Source organism: Halichoerus grypus, chromosome 11 (assembly GCF_964656455.1).
Source record: "Halichoerus grypus chromosome 11, mHalGry1.hap1.1, whole genome shotgun sequence".
Taxonomy (NCBI): Eukaryota; Metazoa; Chordata; class Mammalia; order Carnivora; family Phocidae; genus Halichoerus; species Halichoerus grypus.
In genome coordinates this window covers 1550880-1570842 of record NC_135722.1, presented here as the reverse complement: position 1 = coordinate 1570842, position 19963 = coordinate 1550880, and the positions used below count along the sequence as shown (strand labels likewise).

At 63.5% G+C, this 19963-nt stretch overlaps 1 protein-coding gene across 2 annotated transcripts; it reads right to left on the bottom strand.

Annotated features, from left to right (window-relative positions):
* Positions 1 to 1667: 1667 nt before the first annotated feature.
* TNNT3 (troponin T3, fast skeletal type) lies at positions 1668 to 18519 on the bottom strand. 2 transcript variants are annotated; one of them, XM_036074762.2, is made up of 15 exons: positions 18473 to 18519; positions 15535 to 15567; positions 15360 to 15373; positions 14849 to 14866; positions 13638 to 13655; positions 12223 to 12237; positions 9837 to 9855; positions 7234 to 7279; positions 6283 to 6399; positions 6104 to 6181; positions 5751 to 5864; positions 5531 to 5640; positions 5284 to 5374; positions 4085 to 4125; positions 1668 to 1895 (listed from the first exon to the last, which is right to left on the bottom strand). In XM_036074762.2, the coding sequence occupies exons 2-15, from the start codon at positions 15549 to 15551 to the stop codon at positions 1841 to 1843; spliced, it is 753 nt and encodes a 250-aa protein (XP_035930655.1). In that variant the 5' UTR covers positions 15552 to 15567; positions 18473 to 18519; the 3' UTR covers positions 1668 to 1840. The 2 variants fall into 2 exon arrangements, with proteins under 2 accessions (XP_035930655.1, XP_035930671.2); XM_036074778.2 differs by lacking the exons at positions 4085 to 4125; positions 12223 to 12237; positions 13638 to 13655; ... (2 more) ...; positions 15535 to 15567; positions 18473 to 18519 and adding an exon at positions 3459 to 3499 and having other exon boundaries at positions 9837 to 9851.
* Positions 18520 to 19963: the final 1444 nt, after the last annotated feature.

The following is a 19963-nucleotide window of genomic DNA, read 5'->3' as shown; positions in this document are numbered from 1 at the left end:
GTTTGACCCTTGAGCTTGTACATTCACTGGGAATTCCCATTATCTTCTCTTTCCTCATTATTCCCATGCTTCTCTTTCTCTGGGTTTCGGTTTCTGGCTTATTTTCCAATTTCTTGAATTAGATGCTTAACATTAGCATTTGGGGGTCCCTCCCCGGGGTTTTCCATCGGGCCCCCTTCAAGCCCCAGCGTCCTGCTGCCGCACAGCAGAGCCCAGGCCTCCCCCAGGTGTGTTCATATTTCTAAACATATGCTAATGAGTTACCTGCCCCCGGTGGGACTTGGCTGCAGAGGGCTGGCCTCGGGCTCCACGTGCTGGGTGCTGGTCTATGGCTGAGGCAACTCCTAGAAGGTGTCACACGTGCTCCCCGTTTGCAGGAACGGCCTTCCACCAAGGCCCGTCTCTCCCTCCTGACTGGTTCATATCCGCCCCCAACATTCTGGTCCTCCTGGCCCGGCAGCAACTGAGATGTGCTTTAAAACCTCCCACTGAGACCCCAGACTTGTTCGTGTTCCCTGTGGTTGGCGGGTGACTCGGGAGCTCACGCTGCTCTGCATCTGCGCCACTCTGGGGGGCAGGTGGGGGGCTGGCCCTCCTGCCCCTGTGCTGACCAGCTCCCCAGGGCAGCCTCTCAGAGCTAGGCGGCGGGTGCGGGGAGGGGGGATGGGGGCTCCATGGCTCCCACCCGCTGTTCTGTTAAGGTGTCCCCTTTACATTACTGCAGTAAAGGTCAGTGGCCGTTAGTGCACCTGCATACGGGTGTGGCATGTGGAGCTGGGGGTGCACGAATGTGGGGGGCATGTGTGTGCTGGTGAGTTGGTGAGTGTCTGTTGGGCGTGTGGCCCCGCGCGGGATGTGTGTTCATGTGGGGCACGGATATGTGTGTTGGGGCGGGCACACATGTGCATGTGCTCTCTGGGGGTTCACCCTTGTTGTTGGGGTCCCGCCACCCCATGGCAGACCGCAGGGCACACTCGCTCTTTCCCTCCACTCTGCAGAGCCTTCCCGGAGGGGCGGCTCCGGACTCTGAAATTCAGCTTCCTCCATGAATACTCCGCTGTGCAAGGCTCTACGTCTTCATCCAATTTTTGTGATTTATATTTTCCATAATTCTGTTTGGTCAGGATTTTCAAATTTATTACACAGTTGTGCACTGTGTTCTCTTATAATATAGAAAGAACGGTCTGTGTTTGCTGAGTCTGCTCTCTTGACACGTGCTTTCCTGCTCCTTTCCTCTGGGGGCGAGAGGCCCCTCCGGCTATGTGCGCCCCCTTGTTCCGGACCCTGCTTCTGCCCCCACATTTCCGGGGGACGCCTATAAGGTCTCCCACTGTGTTCCCGCTCCCCTCCCCCCAGACCCCTCCAAAGGCAAAGCTCTTCTACCCCAAATTGGCTTCAGAGCAGACTCAGGCGGTGGGGGACTGCTCACGGGGGGCAAAGACCCCTACTGAGGGGGAGAACTGAGGGTCATAGGAGCTTGCAGGGTGGGGGGGACAGATGTGGAAGCCACTGGCAGGCCCGGCTACATGCCCTGACCCCTGAAGGGAGTCCCCAGTGTCCCTCAGACCCCCGACCTGCGCTTCTGTCCTCCCTAGCCCACCCACTCAATCCCCTCCTCCAGTCCGCGCCCCCCAGCGCCCCCCATCCAAGAGCCAGCGCACACTTGGTGGAGGGGAGTCTGCCAGCTTTATTCACAGACCCCGGGAGATGGGGGCAGCCAGGACAGAGACGTGGGGGGTGCTCGGGGGTGGGCCCTCCGCCCGCAGGCCTGGGGGCCGGATGCTGCCGCACAGGCTGCACTCGCCGAGGGTCTCTGCCTCTGGGAACTCCTCTGGCTGCTTCACTTCCAGCGCCCGCCGACTTTGCCCTTGGCCGGGGCCCCGGCCTTCTTGCTACTGCAAATGGAAGCAAGTTGATCTTCAGCGGCTGGGTGTTTGGGCCCTCGGCCCAGCCCCTCCTCGGCCCCCGGCAGGCCCCCAGCCCTGACAGCTCTGCCCACCCAGGCCGCTATCAGGGCGAAACGCCCAGTCTGACCTCAAAGCTCCAGGCACACATTCCAAGCACCGGCGACTCACCTGTATCTGGCCGGGCTGGGCCTGGGCGCCTTGTGCTGGGACAGTTAGTGTGGTTAGGGGAGGGACCAGCGAGCACAGGACACCCCCTAACCCCTGCCAGGAGCTTGGGTCCAGGGGCCCCACCTTGGGGAGACCCCAGGCCTGCCAGGGAAGCCGTCTCTGCAGACGGCTATCATCGTCCCAGTGACTGTGGCCTGGAAAGAGCCTCCCAGGTCACAGCCTCCTGGGCCAGGAGAGGCTCCGGACAGTCAGCTACCTTGGTCCCTGACTCTTGGCCAGTGGACCGGGCCTGGTAGACTTGGGGCCTGGGAGGCCTCCGTCCGGCCTTCAGTCCCCTATTAGAGCTGGACCATGGAGTGGGGGGAGGTCAGCACCCTTCAGGGTGGCCGTCCTCAGGAGCCTGCCCTGTCTGTGTGAGGCCCTCTGCACACCAGGGAGCCAGGGGGGAGGTGGGTGCTGGGTCAGGATGCCACGGGTGGGGGACAGGGTGTGTGGGCCCCAGAAGCCGACCCTTTGGGACGACTTCTGGCTGGAGAAGGCCATGCAGTTCCCAAAGCTGGCTTTGGGAGAAGCCCTGGCCCCGGTGTCCGTGCCCGTGGTCCGTGTCCTGCAGGGGTCAGCCTGAGTACCCTTACACGCATGCACACACACATGCACACGCGTGCACACGCACGGAAGGGCTCTCACAAGGCCCGCATCAGCCGCACACAACAGAGCCCAGGGAGGAGGGGGTCACCTTCACTAGTCCCCCAGGGTGGAGGATCCTAGCCCTGGGAGCAGTAAGGGGGCAGGGGCCAGTGGAGGAGGGAAACCCCCATCTGAGCAGTCCTGGGGACACTGCACCGTGTGGGGTGGGGACGGGCTGAGCGACCGGGCTGGGAGGGACACCCCAGGGCAGGTGGAGCCTTTCCCAGCCGCTGTGCTCATGGGTCCTGCAGACCCCGGGGTGACCTTACGGACAGAGGGTTCACGTTCTGAGGAACCAGAGGCTCCCCCAGGGCTGCAGGGAGACCCAGGACAAAGCCCGGGCTCCTGACAGCCCGTGCCAGCTCACCGCTGAGGCGGCTCAGTGTGGGGGTGTCCATGAGCCCCATCTGGCTCTGCCAGGCTGCCGGGGAGCTGGCTCGGGACCGCCCATGTCCCCGCAGTCGGCCTCCTCCTAGGCTCTGAGGTGAGGAGGGGGCAAGAGGAGGCTGCAGGTCCAGGGGTGCAGGGCCCAGACATGCGGACTCCAGTGGCCGCTGGTTAGTCTTGTTACTGCTCTGCCGAGGGCCGGCTGCCACTGGGACTGGCCAAAATTGCTGGGCCCGGGGTCGGGCAGTGGCGGCCGGCCCCGTGGGGCCACGTGCCCCCCACAGAGCCCAGGGCAGGAGGGCTACTCACTGCTTCTGGGCCTGATCGATGCGGCTCCTGAGGTTGGTGATCTGCGAACAACACAGTGACTTACCTGGCAGGTCCAGGCAGGGCCAGACCGGTTGTGGCCGGCGTGCCCTTCTTCGGCGGAGTCTCGCCGCCTCGCCTGGGCCGCCGCGCCCTTACTGTGTCCTGGCTCCTCTGGGTGGAAGACACCAGCCCTCGGCCCTTGAGGCTCTTGCCTCTGACTTACTTTTGGTGGCCCGCGCTGGAGACCCGGGCCAAGACACACAGCAGCTCTGGAGCTGGCCACTCACCTGCAGCCTGCGGCGGGATGCGGGGCGGGGGCATGGGGAGGGAGGCGAGGTTCCAGAGCCCCTGAGTCTGGTGGCTGCTGAGCAACCAGCCCTGCGGTCCCCTGGCTCCCTCCTCCTGACGGCCCCGGCAGAGAGGCTCAGGGGAAGGCAAGGCCCTTCCCCCACCTGCCAGCAAGGACAGCAGGTCAGCCTCAGCAGCCACGGGCTGCAGGTGTTGGGGGGGGGGGGCGGAGGCCGTGCCCGCCGCCGCCATCCGCAACGAGCTGGGTTTGCCATGCGAGAGGCTCACCGTGCATTGCACACCACGAGCCTGGTCCAGGGTGGACTCTGCCTACTTACAACTTGGCCAGTATCTCCACTCTGGCCCGCATATTCATGATCTACAAAGACCAAGATGGTTAACAGGCTGGGCGGGTGGCTGAGGCTTCGGGGCCTTGCTGTGTGCTGGGCTAGCCCAGGCCTGGGCCCTCGTGGCCCTTCCAGCCCCCCCGGGGACCCACCATGGGTCGTGCACACGTGTGTCAGGAAGCAGTGGGTCCCTGATTCAACCCCATGGACCCACTTCTGCAAGCCAGCCCTCCAATCCCAGGGGACCATCGGGACAGGGCAGCGCTGTCCCTGAGCCTGAACACTGCGGACCTGCAGGGATGCATGTGCTCTGAGGGGGGGGCAGCCCCAGGGCCGGTTGGATGGTCCTCCTCCTGGTAGAGGTGAGCAAACAGGCACAGAAGGACCAGGCAAATTGCCCTAGGGCACGGCTCTTGAGAAGGAGCCAGGAGTCACTGGACAACCTTTGTCCTGGTGGCCTGTAGGGACGGCCACGGGAGATGCCCCTCGGGTGTGAACTGTCTTCCACCGGGGACCCTGGAGGACACTGAGGGGTGGGGGCCGTGCCTCTGGTGGGGAAGCGGGAGGTGTCTGAGTCTGCACAGAGCAGGCTGGTTACCAGGATGGCACCCTCTCCCCAGGGCTCGGAGGGCCTCTGTGGGGACAGTATGTGCATAAGACTGCTGCTCTGAGTTGTGAGCCCCTCCCAGGCGACTCTAGGCAGCCACCCCCCACATGACCCAGTCCCAGACCCCTTTCCCAGCTGCCGAGTGGGGGTGCATGACACCCTTCTGCCTGCTCTGACCGAGGAAGGGACAGCTCGGGGACCGAGCCCGGGACCCCCAGGGGCTCTGAGGAAGCAAATGTCTCTGGTGGGCACGGCTGGGACCTGGCTTTGCAGAGAAGGCTGTGAGGGAGGCCACCCCGGTGCCCGAGAAACCTACTGCTACCCAGGGTGGGCTTTCCACAAGCCCCAGGCAATTCGGGAACTGGACCCCGAGGCTGCTCAGCCCTCTGCTCTCCCTTGCGGCCCTCAGAGCAGGGCTGATTGCTTGGGGGCATGGAGGCGGGCTCAGAGGGTGCCCCCAGCCACAGTCTCTGGCAGGGTCCATGGGGACAGCCAACATGGGCTTCTCAGGGCCGAGGCTGTGGGGACTTGGGGAGGCGGCGGCTCCCGGTGGGCGGCCGAGCTGCAAGGTGTCTGCACTCACATCATATTTCTGGCGCTTCAGCTTCTCCCCAAACTCGAACTTGTCGGTCTCCAGTTGGTAGAGGGTGTCCCAGAGCTCCTTGGCCTTGTCCCTGGGAGGGTGGCAAAGGTGCAGCTTGGCTGGGTAAGCCCTGGGAGGCAGGGTCCAGGCCACCTGCTGTCCCCCTCCGGCCACCATGGAGAGCCAGCCCAGTGGCCTCCCGGGAACCTCCGAGAGCTGCCGCCCCTGGGCCGCGACACCTGCCTACCTCAGCTTGTCCTCGCCGAGGTGGTCGATGTTGAGCGGCTTGCGTCTCTCTGCTAGCACCTTCTTCTTCATCTCCCGGGCGGTCTGCTTCTTGCCTCTCTTCTGGTCGGCCTGTGGGGCACAAGCAGAGGGGCCTGGCCTCAGGAGGGGAGCACCGCACGGCTCAGTGGCGGTGGCTGGGGGTGCAGCCGGAGGTCATGGCTCCGAGGGCCCGTGCTCACCTTGGCCAGGTAGCTGCTGTAGTTGGCGCCCATGGAGGACAGGGCCTTCTTCTTCTTCAAGTCGTCCTCGGCTCTCCTCTTGGCATCCTCCTCCTCCCTCCGGGCTTTCTCTTCCTGTGGAGACCCCGTCCCCAAGGCCCTCAGTGCTGGGCCGGGGCAGCCCCCATCCCCCAGGCAGGCTTCCAGGACCCACCCTGGGCTTAGCACTTTCTGCAGGGTTTGCAGGACATGGGGAACTGAGCCAGGGTCTCCAGTCCCTGACCGGTGTCAGGGGGATGCTCAGGAGGAGGACAGGGAATCTGCTCTGGTCACTGGCTTGGGGTCCGGGGTGGGAGAGGGGACATGGGCCTCACCGCCAGTCTGTTCTGGCGCTCCTTCTCCTTCTCGGCGCGGATTCTCTGCTGCTCAGCTCTCTCTGCACGGCGCTTCTCCTGCGGCCGGAGGAGCAGCTCAGCCCAGCCTTGCCAACCCCAGCGCCCCCCCACCAGAGCGCCTGGCACCTCCACCCCCACCCGCAACTGCCCCAACTCACTATCCTCTCCTTGAGGGCAACCAGCTCCTCTTCCTCCTTCTTCCGTGCTTCAAAGTGGCTGTCAATGAGCGCCTGGAGCTCCATGAGGTCCTTGTTCTGACGCTTCTTCTGGATGTCCTGTGGGTGCAAGAGGCCCCTTCTCTTGAACCTCATCTTGCCTGGCCCACCGTGCGGCAGGCAGTCCCTTCCTGTGTTCCGGCAGGGACACCCTGCCTCCTCTGGCCACTGTGAACTCTGACGGTGGCCAGGGACCTTTCGCCCTCGCCATGTCCCCACGGCTGCTGCCCTCCTGGGGGCCAGAGGCTGCCTGATCCCTTGGCTCCAGTGTAGGAATGGTGCCCTCCCCATGGCTGAGTCTAGGCCCTGCACAGCACTGAGGTCATCAGCAACCCTGGGATGGACTGGCTCTGGCTTGGCTCTGTTGTCATCCCCAGAGATGTTCTGCATGGGCCAGACAGAGAGGGAACTGGTGAGTGAGGTACTTTGTTAAATAGATGGATGGATGGATGGGTGGATGGATGGGTGAATGGATGGGTGTGAATAATGGATGGATGGACACATGGATAATGGGTGGATGGATGATGGATGGTTGGATGGATAGGTGGATGGATGTTTGAATGGATGGGTGTGGATAATGGATAGATGGATACATGGATAATGGGTGGATGGATGGATGGATGGGTGGGTGGATGGGTGGGTGTGTAGATGGATGGATGATGGATGAGTGGGTGGGTGGGTGGATGATGGATACATGGGTGGGAGAGAAGGGAAGACAGATGTGTCACACTGAGGGAGTTTCCTCTGGTCCAGAAATAAATTAAAGCAGAATTGCCTGCAACCAGGAAGTGCTAGTTCTGGCTGCTTGAGAGCAGCTGACCTTCACAGGTCTGGAGCCTGAAGGCTAGGGGTTGGAGGGTGGAGGCCGTGTTGATCCGGGTCCCATAAACTTACATCAAAGTCTACTTTTTCCCCTTCCGGGATCTTAGGAGCAGTGAGTCTGAAGAAGAGAGAAGCTCGTGAGCAGGGGCAGATGGAGACCCTACCAGGGTGCTGGCCCTCCTGCACTCCCACCTGGGCACCCAGCTGAGGACACACCGCCTGACCTTTATTCTAGTCAGATGTATAACCCACTGTCCCCAGGGTGGCCGAACCCCTTTGAGAAGGTTTCAGTCTCTTCATGTCCCTCTGTTTTGCCAACATCTGGACATCGAAAGGGCCATTTCAGCCCCATCTGTCCAGGAAGGGCACTCTCCCTTTTGTTCTCAAACAAAGAAATGCAGCTAGGCCAGGCCAGAGGCAGGCTGGTCACCGCAGGCCCCCGAGGGGTGTTGGCCTCTGTGGCCAGGAACAGCTGTCTTGACCCTTTGCAGGTCTCCGACCCCTCCTGAATCTTTCTTTCTGGGGACCCAAAGGAAGGGGCCTGAGCAGAAAACAGTTTGGGGAAGAAACGAGACCCCCGGATCCGGCCGGCCATAACCCGCCGTCAGCCGTGGGCCTGGCCCCCGTGCATTCCAGATGGAGCAAAGAGTTAAAACAACAACAAGGTTTTTTAAAACAAGCCACAGAAGAACGTGGAACTGAATATGGACCCAAGTGCTGGAACGGGAGAGGCTTTCCTAAGCTCAGAAGCACCAGAAGGTCCCACTAGGGGAAAGATAGCCAGACGACTCCACGCAAATGAAAAACTTATGTATGTGAAAAAAAAAAAAAAAGCAAAAATTGAAAGGGGAAAAAAAAAACCCAGCCCAGACTAGAAAAATATTTTCAGCAAGCACAGAGAAGACTTATATCCTTGTGCAAACCGATGGCTGAGAGCACGTGGAGACGTCTCTGCCGTTAGATAAATGGGCAGGAGGCGCGCGCTGCCAAGTCTCGGGAAGAAAGGCGGCCAGTTAGCAAGCACGCGGGAAGGCGCTCCTGGAGCCATCCGAGGCGTGCGGACCAGAGCGGCCCTGAGAGGCCCCCCTCATCCATCAGTGTCCCTGGGCGCGGCGGCGGCGCGGGGCACAGACCCGCTCACGTCCACGGCGGAGCCTGCACTGGAACGGCCCCCGTGGAAAGCAATTTGGCAGCAGACGTCAAAAGCCTGAAGAACGTTCATACTCTTTGACCCAGTAATTCCAGTTCTGGGAATGTGGCCTAGGGAAATAACCCGAAAGACAGAAAATGCTTTCCACCCAGCATTATTTATGATAGTAAAATATTGGGGAAGGCCTTAATGTCCTGCAGAAGAGGAACGGTTAGAAAAATTATGGTTTGTCCAATTGATGGAATATTATGTGGCCATTCAAAATATTTAAGAAGACTATGTAAAAACACGGAAAAATACTTATGAATAGTGCTAAATTTTAAAAAAGCAGAATTGAAGGTTGTATAGACAGTACGATGTTTGAAAAACAGCTCAGAGTTTAAATCTTTTTTTCCGAGCCCTACACACGGAAAGAGTAGGAAGAAGTAGGGCTTTTATTCCTCCCTGCGCCTTCCCGCAGTCTGGCTGGCGGGCTGGGAGAGTTATAGACGGTTTTTTTTTCTTCATTGGACTTTTACGTATTTTCCAAATTTTCTTTAATGAGGTGTTTTATTTTCATAATGAAAACACAAACATTTTTTTAAAACTAGAAAATATCTGGGACCCAGCAGTGTTATTTAAAATTGCTGAGAAATAAAAGTGCAGGGGATGGGAGCGTGCTGGCCGGACCCCTGACGCGCCGCAGTGCCCGCGGACCCCCGAGGGCGTCCCACGTGGGAGCACAGCCCGGGCGCGCTGGTGCAGGTCCGGCCGGACAGCGCCGGGCACAGGAGGGACACTCAACGGGACCGGGGTGGGGAGTCACGCACCGTGCGCTTACAAGTACTCGTTGAACACAGAAAAGTCAGAATCATCGGGTTAAAAAACAAAATCTCTGAAATGCTCACAAGTGGGTAAAACGCGGGAAAGACCCTCCAGATGAGGGCGACGGTGCCCCAGAGGCCCCAGGGCTGTGAAAGATGGCGGGTCCACTGGTGGTTCTGTTCTGAAGGGGCCACGGGGGCGAGACCCTCCTTCCACCGACCTCTCAGGGCCGCCTCTTGGCTAGGGCCTGGGGGGGACCCCACGGCAGGCCGGCAGCCACGGGGGACCAGGGAGCCCCCCCCGTCCCGTCTCCCCCAGCCCCACCCCCCATTCTTCGTGGGCCCCTCACCTCCTCCTGCAGGGAGTCCTCCTTGCCTACACTGAACAGTAGGGCACAGCCACACCCCGCTGGGCCCCCAGAGTTCATCTCTGCTCCTTGCTGGGAAGAAGCGCCCTGGTGAACTCTACTCCCTACCTGTGGGGGAAGGTACCAGCCGCCCCAAATAATCCCATTTTCATCAGGGGCTTTCATCAGACGCCTAGAGCTTTAAATACCAAATCAAGGAGCAAAGATGCGGCCACTTTCTCTCAGGGGTTTGGGGGTGCATCCCCCACAGAGCCCAAATGCGTTGTCTTCTGTGGGACCCCAGTTTCCCAGGTGACCTTGGTCCTTGTCCCCCAGCCCCGCCAGCGTCCAGCCCTGCCCAGGCCCCACACTCACCTGGGTCTTGGCTTCTCCTCTGGCCACCACGGCGCCGGCATGGGGAGAGGGAAGAGAAACCCGGTGAGTGGGGTGGCCCCCTCCTGCCCACAGGCCCCTGGGGGCGCCACCGCCTGGGGACTGGGGGCTCCCGCCTGCACGCCCACCTGCTTCTCCCTCTCCAGCTGAGCCTACCAGCCATGCTCCTGTCCTGCCAGCAACAGGAGAAGGTCCCTGTGGGCTCCCAGGAGGAGGGCTCAGGGCGCGTGGACCAGGACGTGGCCAGAAGGGGGAAGGGATTGCAAGCCAGAGGCACAGAGTCCTCAGGGGCCAGGCAGGGCAGGAGGAAGGAGGAAGGAAGGTGGTCTGACGGGAGGGGGCAGGGATGGGGACTGAGGGGGAGGGGAGGATGCACCCCTTGTCCAGGCCCTTGGTCTGCAGGCCGGTCCCCATTGACCGCCCCACTTCTGTGTGGGGCAGAAGCGTGCGAGCCCTGGGCTGCAGAGCCCAGTGGTGGACGCCCTGTGGGACAGCCAGGCCTGACCCCGGGGAAAGGGAAGAAAAACAAGGCAGGTGAGGGAGAGGGGTGGGGAGCCAGGGGGTCCTCTCCATCTCAGGGTCTGTCCAGACACAGCCCGGACCCTCAGGTCGAGCCTCCCGCAGCGGGCCGTGGAGCCCAGGCTGGATTGCCCCCGAGGGTGTAGGCGCTCCTGACCTCCCTGCAGAACCTTAAGAGGCTGCCCTTCCTGAGGCTGGATGGGCCCCCCAGCTCTCCCTCCACCACCCCCTGGGGCCTGCCGTGTGGCGGTCCACGCAGGCCTCCAGACCTGAGACGAGCCCCCGCCTGCCTGCACGGTCCTGGCTGCCCTCACGTGGGGGTGCTTCCTCTGACCACCCCCACCCTCAGGCCTCAGAGAGGTCCTGGCTGGCCGGGTCACAGCCTGGGGTCCGCACAGCCTAGCAAGGTCTTGCCCTCAGCCCTCGGTCTCCGCCCTGGGCCCTTGGCCTATCTGAACCCAAGGAGGCCTGGCTGAGAACATGTGTTGGATCTTCCGCACTCCGTCCTCTGCCTGAGGCAGCCCGGGCAGGGGGCTGGGGGGCTGCTGCACGTGCACTGGGTGTGGCCCCTCGGCTCCCCTCGGCTCAGGTTCCCCTGGGTGCTCAGGAGCCCGCCACATGCCCACTGACGGCACTTTGGCCATTTAGCAAGTGGGCTTGATGTCACCCTCTCCCTGCACCTTGGGGGGGGGCTGTGAGCATGGGGAAACGGAGCAAGAAAAGGGGGTGCTTTGGGAGCAGGAACCTGACAGAGGGGCAGAAGGAAGTCTTGGTGGGGAAGAGGGGCGCCCCTGAGGTGTGCTCGCCTTCTCTGGGGGCCTAGTTGGAGCAGCTCCCAGGTGCAGGGGGCGTGGGGGGAGGCCGAGAGCAGGAGAGGGAGCCCGTGGAAGGAGGGGCCCCGCTGCAGCCCTCCTGCAGCGGTGGCTAGCGGGGGGGCGGCCTGGTGCCACCCCCAGCCCCCCACCATCTGCCTGTCTGCCTCGGCCTCAGGGTGCCTGCTGACCGTGGGCCCCTACAGGCCTGCAGCCCCCTGGACGCCTCTACCTGCACGGCCGAGTGTCCGCCGCCCCACGCGGGGGCCAGCACGCCCCTTCATCGTGCAGGCGGCCTCTCTGGGGCCCAGGAAGGGAAGATACTCTCAGGCTTGTGCTCGCGGTTCAGGCCCAGCCCGGAGGCCCCCGCGGCCCCACTGAGCGGAGGGGCCAAGAGCTCCCTGACACGGGCCCCTGACTCAAACCTGCGAGTCCCCTGCCCCCGCCCAGGCACGGCCCACCCAGGGGCCTCCTCACGCCAGGGCGTGCCTGGCTGCGGCCCAGGTGGTGGGTGGGATGCGGGACCTGACTGATTGCTCCTTTGCACGCAAGGCCCCTGGCTGTTCCAGGTCGCTGCCGTAATGCCTCGGGCCTCAGCCTGACTTTCTGCTTCACCCCACTTGGCCCTCCACCCTCCCTTCAACCTCACCCCTCCTGACTCCCCCTCTGACGCGCTATCCGGGGCAGGGTGGAGGCGTCTGCCCTGTCTCTCCTCCTCTGCTCTTCTCCACCCGGCCCTGTGCGGTCCAGAGGGTCCTGGTGGACCTCAGCACCCTCCTCCCAAGGCCAGCACCCTCTCGGGCCATGGGCTCTGCACTCGGTGTTGGGGCTGGCCGCCCCCACCTTCCTGCTGGTGGCCCTGGAAGGGCCTCATCCCCACACCCCCGAGGGGTGTGTGCCGGGGGGCCAGGAGGAAGCCTGCACCCAGACCCAACCTTTCCCACTGTGTCCCCAGCCCATGGGAAGGTGGTGGGAGTCAGGCAGGGAGCGAGGCCGGGCGGAAATGTGCAGGGATGTGCTCGGGGGCGGGGACGTACCTTCTTGGACCTCCTCTGCAGGCAGCGCACAGTGGGGCGGGGGAGAGAGAAAATCAGCCGTGAGCCTGGGCAGAGGCTGAGGGCAGGGGCGGTGGGAGGGGGCAGAGGCGGCGGGGTCTGAGCAGAACCACACTGTGAGTAGGTTACACGGGGCCCCTCTTGCTCCTGCGTGTGGCCTGGGCGCCTGCTCACAGCCACACGTGGTCACTCGTGTGCATGGGCACCCACACGGGACTGAAGTCATGGCACGTACCTGGTTCATGGACTTCATGGGGGAGGGAGGGCCACGGAACAAGAGGTCAAAGGAGGAAGGATCCGAGGTTAATGGAAACACCGGTCGCCATTCGGGAGGGTCAGTGGCCGAGGGCAAGGGGCAGGGAGCATGCGGGAAGCCAGTGAGACACGGTGAGTGTTGGTGGGCATCACCACCCCCAGACCCTGTCCCTGCCTCGCTGACCTGACGGGGAACTGGGGCTCAAGGGTGGACTTGTGGGGGGCATGGGGTCCCCACCTGTCCTCCACCCCCCAGGAGGGACTGGTAGGGGCTGACAGGCTCTGGCTGCGGCCTGGTACGGGGACACAGGAACCGGCAGGGCAGGGCCCACAGCCCAGGGGAGCAGGCCCAGAGGCACCCCACTTCTTGCCCCCACTGCCCTTGTCTTGGCCTCCAAGGGCACACAGACATGGGCACCCGCCTCGGCTGCTCTGCCCACTGATCAGATCGCAGGCTCCCCAACCCTCTCATTGTCCCCCGGGATCCCGAGGAGGGGCCCACGGGGCAGGTCTCGGGGGCATGGCCAAGGGACGTCCCTGCTGGGGGCTGATGGGCTGTTTCTCCATCACCCTGTGCTCACCTGCCATCTGGCCTGGGGCCCTGACCTAGTCAAGGGGTCAGATTCAGCCGTGGGCTCTCAGTTCCCCACCCTGGGCCAGAGGCCGAGTTTCAGGGCCGGCGAGGCCAGGCCCGTCCAGCAGTCCCCCCACAAACCCAGTCTCCCTGTGCTGGGTTCATAAGTCCCATTTGCAGCTCAGCCTGAGTCAAGGGAGTGCCTGGCCCTCGGGGACCCCCCTCCCACTCTGGTCAAGCATTGGCCATGGTTAGTGGGTGATGTTAGGGCCACATGTGGGAGTCCTTTGCTGGCTGGCACCTCGCTGCCTCCCTGCCCTCTCCCCCACCCTGCGTGGGCTCCAGCCAGGCCCTGGGCCCCACATGGGGACCAGAAGTCCTGTGTCCTCATACCTTCTTCATGGACTTCTGCAGGTGGAGGGGCGCCAGGTGTGCAGGCGGCAGGAGGAGAGAGGAGAGGTTAGGCCAGGAGCACACAGCACGTCCTTAGGGGGTGGGGGCACGCTGGGGGGGGGGGCGCAGAGCGCTGAAGATACTTGTGGGGGCTGGGGTCCTGGACCCCACTTACCTTCCTCCTGGGCCTCTTCTGAGGTGGGAGCAGCGGGAGGGAGAAAGGAAACAAGGACAGTCATTTAGGGGTACACCTGGTGTGGTGGGGAAAGAGGCCAGTCCCCCAGGAGAAGGGGTAACTGGCGCTCCGGGCTGGAGGTGGGGAGCCCTGGAGACCTGGGCCTAGACCCTGCCTCTGTCCTGTGACCACCCCTGGGACCCCAGGGCTCAGGCTTCTTGCTCCCTCCTTGGGGCCTAGGCCCCCCAGATGGGCCTTGGGACCCGCCGCCTGCCTGCCCGCCCCAGCATGGGGGTGTCTTTGCGGGAGGGTCTAGCCAAGTCCTGTTCCGCGGGTGACGGAAGTGAGGACAGGGGACGAAATCCACTGTGGTAAGAAAAGCCTGGGAGGGTCCAGGCAGGCGACGTGGTCTCTGCGCATGCCCGGGGTGACGTGGACGCTGAGGGTCTTGGAGGAAACGGGGGCAGGGGACACTTCCTGTCCGCCACATGGTCTTCCCTGGGGAAGGGGCAGCTCCCCAGGACCACGTGGCCTGCTCAGAAGTGAGTTTTTCCACCTTTTCAGCACAAAAAAGAAATGTTTTGCTCACGTTGTTAGGGTAGCCAAGTGTTTTCAAAATATTTCCAAAACACAGCACCAGGCACACCTCACAGCTGGGCCCTGCCTGGTGAAGTTGCGTGAACGCTTCCCTGGGCCTGAGCGCGTGCCAGGGATTTCGGAGGAGCACCCACCCGGGCTTGGGAGCCACCTCTCCGCACGGTTCCCAGGTGCGGCAGCTCCCCTGTGCCCCACACCTGCCCGGGCACGACCGGGAGACTCCCACAGACGCCAGGCCGTGCGAGGGAGGGGTCTCCAGATGAGCCCGGAGGTTATGGCCCCAAGGCGGGGATGCTGAGAGACACGGGGACACAGAGACAAGGGAGGGAGAGACAAGCGGGGTCCACACAGCCGGCCCTTGATATTAATGAGGGTGAGTCGTAAAGCACACGTCAGGTCTGTCCACACGGCACTACCAGGACGGGTATAATGAACGATTAACGAGTGTGTGTCTATTAGTGGATGAAGATGTGGGAGATTAGAAGTGACAGCAAGTGGTCATTAATGATGAGGAGGATGGGAGTCCAAGAAGCCCAGTGGGGGTGAGGCCACGTCCAGAGCCAAGTGGGGCGGCCTGGGTCAGGGTGGGGGGCATGTGGGGCCGCCAGGATTACCTTCTTCCTCGTACTGCTCTGCAATGGGATAGAACACGGGAACCGTATTAGCGGGCGGCCCTGGGAGCCAGCTGCCCCACCCCCGAACCACCGAGGAGGGGGCCTGGGGGGCTTGGGCTCTGGACACCCTGGGAATCCTGCCGGGGCAGGGGGCGGGGGGCCCAGGTCCCCCTGGGAGAGCGTGGCGAGGCCGCCAGCCCCGGAGGCCCTGGCCCGAACGCTGCCCTGGACAGCTCTGCAGGGCCTCCTGGGCACACAGGGCAGGGTTCAGATGTGACCACATCTCGGGATTGTCCTGGGAGGAAGAGGGGGCCCCGAGTGCAGGGGAAGGAGTGGGGAGCCCATGTTCAGAGGGGGTCGGTCTAGCGCCCACCGCAGCCAACGTGGCAAAACTCGGGCTTCCCACCAGGGCTTCCCAAGGAGAACCGTGCTGTCAACAGCCTTACGGGCTCGTCTCATGTGTGACTTGTCCCTGAGGGTGGACGCAGAGGGAGAATCATTTGACACTTACCCTCGACCTGTTCACTGTTGGGGCCGGGGGTGGGGGGAGAGAGAGAGAGAGAGAGAAGGGGTGAGTTGGGCTTTCACTCTGTGTCTCCTGAGACCGCGGGTCCCCTGGCCTCTGCACACAGCCCAGGTCCAGGGGGCCCCTCGCAGGGCGTGTGGCTGCCGGGACTGGTACTCACACTTCCTCGTCCGACATGGTGGCGGGACTGTTTCTGTGGGGGAAGAAACGCGACCAGAGTCAGAATGGCCTTGGTCTAGAAGTGCTGGAAGGGGTGAGTGTTGGGCTCCTAGGGCTGGGGGTGTGAGGGGACATCCAAGGACAGGGTGGAGCCCAGCTCTCCGGCCTGGGATGGGCCTCCTCCGCAGCCCCCACCCCCAGCCCTCCTTGCTGGACTCTGATCCCTCCCCGCCCCCCTTCCTGCCCTGGCTCCAGCCTGGAGCTTGGAATCTCGGGGCTGGACGGGATGTTGGAAGGTCGTGCCGTCCCCCCCCACCCAGGGCAGACATCCTCTCTACAGCATTCCCCGAGGAGGGTCATCCAGAATGCACGGTGCTTGTCCAGACTGTTTTGGACAGCAGAGAAGTCCTGCCGATGTGGCTCGAAACCTGCTTCTTGATGGTCTCTGCCTTTGGGCCGAGGTGGTTGGGGGTTCGCCGGGAGCCCCACTCCCCCAGTGGGCGTGCTGAACCTTCCTGGGTCTTCGTGCCTCACCATCCCCATGACAAACGCTCCTGGCGTGAGCCCAGAGCTCCCTTCCCCAACTGATGGTTTCCTGCAGGGACCCCACATTCCCCTATGGGGGTGCCCTGGGAGTCCCCCACAGCCCCTGTGCAGTCCCCTCTCCCAAAACCACAAGGGTGCATGAGCCATTCTTCTTGTCTCCCCCCACCCCCACCCCCCCACCCCCACAGAGCAGACTGGGCCCCGAGCTCATGGGGCTGGGGTCTGGGCTGTTTCTCTGCGCGTCCCCCAGCCGGGGCCCTGAGCAAGAACTGAGCGGACAGCCCCATCCGGCCGGCCCCTCTCAGCCTGCTTTCCCAGGCCCCGTGGATGCTCTTGAATTTGTCAACGTCTGCAGGGAAGCTCTGTGCCCGGGCCCGGCCGTACGTGTGCAGGTGCGGCCGGCGCCGGGCCAGCGCGCTCGGGGACGCTCGTTCCGTGAGCTGGCCCCCGCACACGCCTGAGGGGCCCGGGGCTTAACACACGGCGTTCAGGACAACATATCGCAGCTTAGTGGAAGACACAGTAGTTGTGCCCCCCACCCCCCGGGAGCTTCGTATAAGAACACAAGCTCATCATCTGAAGATGCATGTACATCACATCGCCAAGGTGGGAACGGCTTTCTGACGCCTCTGTCCAGGATGTTAATTTTCCCAGAGCAGTTTAAGCTCCGTGCAAAATTAACCCCCAGATCTCTGCTCCCCCACCCCAGCCCAAGAAACGGCTCTTTCCTGAAAGAGGACTCTGCTGCCCCCTCAAGTTAGAGCCTCCCGCCTGTGTGCAGCTGGGGGTCTCAGCCTCCTGGTGGGCCACTCTCTAGGGTGGGAGGGTCAGTGAGAGCCCGGGGCCCCCCTCGACCCTGGCAGGGCCCTACACCTGTCAGCAGCCTCAAGAGGGGGCGGTTGTGGCCTGAGCCCAGGGGCTGGTTATTTTTAAGAAGACAGTGGCAGCTGGGGTGTCCAGAAATAGGCACCCAAATTAGCCAAGACACCTCTGCCCAGAAACCCAAGACGCGGGGAGGGGGGCTGTGAGGGGAGCCGCCGGCTCAGGTCTCCTCCTGGCCAGCTCCCCAGCCCCTGGCCCCCGCAGGTGTCCCAGGCCCGCCAGAGCTCCTGCATCTTGCTCTCCCGCCTTCTGGGCTGGAGTCCAAGGGCGGGGCACCAGGAGGACCCCCATATCCCCAGGCAGGGTGCCTGGAAGCCCCTTTTGTGAGTCAGGGCAGCAAAGCCTCACCGACGTGGGGGAAGCTTCTCCAGGATCCTGCCCCTCTGCCCAGTGGAGCCCCGAAGGCTCCACCACGGGGTGCCTCCATGCCCCCAGCTCGCTGTCTGCCGGGGAGGGGCCGGGGGGGGGTGTGCTGGAGGGCGGGGGCAGCATTTCGACAGCTGGGAAGGAAGTCAGTTGTCCATTTCATGCTCTGCCCTCAGCGTGGAGTGGGGGAGGGGGGTAGAGTGAAAATAGCTCCTGAGGTCAGAGCTCCTTGGAGACGCACACCCTCCTTCCCTCCTTCCCAGGTGACACGATGGGGTGGGGAGGGCGGGAGGCCCTGCCCCCCACCAGCTGGGGGCCCCTGGCTGCGTCACCGGCACAGCCTCGGCCCCCATCCTGCCCTGCAGGGGCTCCTTGCCCGGGTCTCCCCCACGATGGGATGGCCGAGGGCATGCAGAAGGAGCCGGCAGGGGAGGCGCGGGGAGGGCAAGGAGCGTGGGCGGGGCCTCTGGGGCGCAAGTGCCCTCCTCCGTGGGCAGAGGTGGGGAACAGATCCCAGGTCCCCACTCCGCCCCCGGCCTGGCCCTGCTTGCTCCTGTCCTTGACCTCTGGGAGCTGTCCCCGAAGCCCCCAGCCGCCTCTCCCCGTGGAACCGCTCCTGGGGTGAATTACACGAGACCCCTCGTGTTTGGCTCTACAAATGGCGGGGTTGGAGGCTATGGCCACTTGAGGCCAAGAGCCTCCCACTTCTGAGGGGAGCTGGCCTCGGCCCCTGAGCTTACTGGAGCCCCGTGGAAAGGCCCAGATGGCCCCGGGGGCGAGCCAGGACCCTGCACCGGGTGGCCCTCTGAGCTGTGGGCCATGTCCTTCCTGGGCTCTTCATCTCGACACCTGCACCTCTCCCCAGCCCTCCGCCCTGCTTCCCTCCAGGGAGCCCCCACCTGCCTCCTCAGGCCTCCCCGGCTGCCGGGCTGTGGTTTGGAACGGCTTCCCCATGTTCAGGTTGGAAAGCATCACCCTCCATGCCAGCACCCTTGGGACCTGGGGGTGGCTCTGTGGGTTCTCCAAGCTGCCGTGCTCAGAGCTGAAACATGTGGGAACATGGTGTCCTGGACCCTCAGCACCCCGGGACCCCAGATGCGCCTCGAATGTCGGACCGGCCCTGCCCGGCCCTGGGCCATACCGACCTGTGGCTGAGTCTGGAGAGACGGGCTGGAGCTCCCTGTGGACAGGACCGGCTCGGGCACTGCCCGCTCTGCTCACGAACTCATGTTATAGTGACATTTGATCTTGCCCAGCAGCCCATTGGCCAGGGGCTGGGTGGCCGGGCGCCTGGGGCAGGCAGGAAGGGGCTGTGCCCATGAAGGCCCCTTACCAAGTATAGGAACAGCCGAGGAGGAGGCCTGAGGAGGCGAGGATGGGGGGACGTGTGTGGAGAAGGAGACAAGGAAGAGTGTCAGCTTCTATTTTTACCACCCCCCCCCGACAGAGGGCACATTCCTGACGGGCTGAGGAGGGCTGACAGGACCAACTGGGTGGCCCGGGGGATGCAGCCCAAGGCTCTCTGTGGGCCGGGCTGCTGTGGGGGCCCCTGCCTGGGGCCCGACTCCCCCAGCCCCGCCGCCCTCCCTGCGCGGTGTCTGGGGTGTGCGCCCTTGGCCGCAGGCCCACCTGCCTCCTCAGTCAGAGCACGTGGCCCGAGGTCCCGGAGCACTCCGTGGAGTGGAGGGCTCTGTGAGTCCTCGGCCAGGCGTCTGTCACGTCTGAGCCCTGCTTAGTGACCAGACCTGGAGCCTACGGGACGGATGGGCCAGAGAAGTAACAGCCCAAGCAGGATCTCGAGTGCTAAGGGTCCTCATCGCCCCCAGTGGCTGGCCCTCCGCAAGGCCAGGGCTGCACCTCTGCCATCAGCCTGGGAGCTCCCCGTCTGGGGGTCCAGATCCTGGGGACCTCTCCCCCCACGGCCAGGCTCCGCGTGCCGCTCACCACATGCTCCATCCTCTGCCGGCGGAGCCTGGCCCTTCTGTCCGCGGGACTCCAGGGGATACCATCCACCCGGCAGACATCTTGCCCAGGCCTCTGATGGTCCCCTTGCTTGGCCCTCGGATTAGGGAAACCGAGACTCGGAGAGGGGCCAGAGCCGTTGGGCACCTCTTTCCAGACCCGAGGACTCCAGGCAAGGGGCTGCCGAGCACAGATGGTGGGGTCTGTGGGACGGCTTGGCCCAGGGCAACAGCTGGCGGGCCAGCACACAGAACAGGGGTGAGCCCTGGGGAGACGCAGATGAGGCCCCTGCCCTCTGGAGGCTTCGAGTCAGGGACGACAGCGTGACCGGCAGGAGACTCACACGCCCCAGCCCCAGCTCCATGTGGCTCTGTGCCTGCTCTGGGTCCTCAGAGGCTTCTGGAAGGGTTCCACAGTCACCCCATTCAGTCCCTCCATGTTGGAGATAAGGCCACAGGGACCCAAGACAGGAGAGGCATGCCCACAGCCACACAGCGAGGGGACAGAGACCCTCGCCCGCCCGCCTCCCCGAGGCCCGAGCTGCTGGGGACGGCCCTGCCCTCCTGTCTGAAAGCTCTTCCCTCCAGCTGTCCGGGTCCTCGGATGGGCAAGGGCTTGACGGGCCACATGCCGCTGACCCTTGGCCAACTCTGCCCAGTGGAACCACCTGAAGA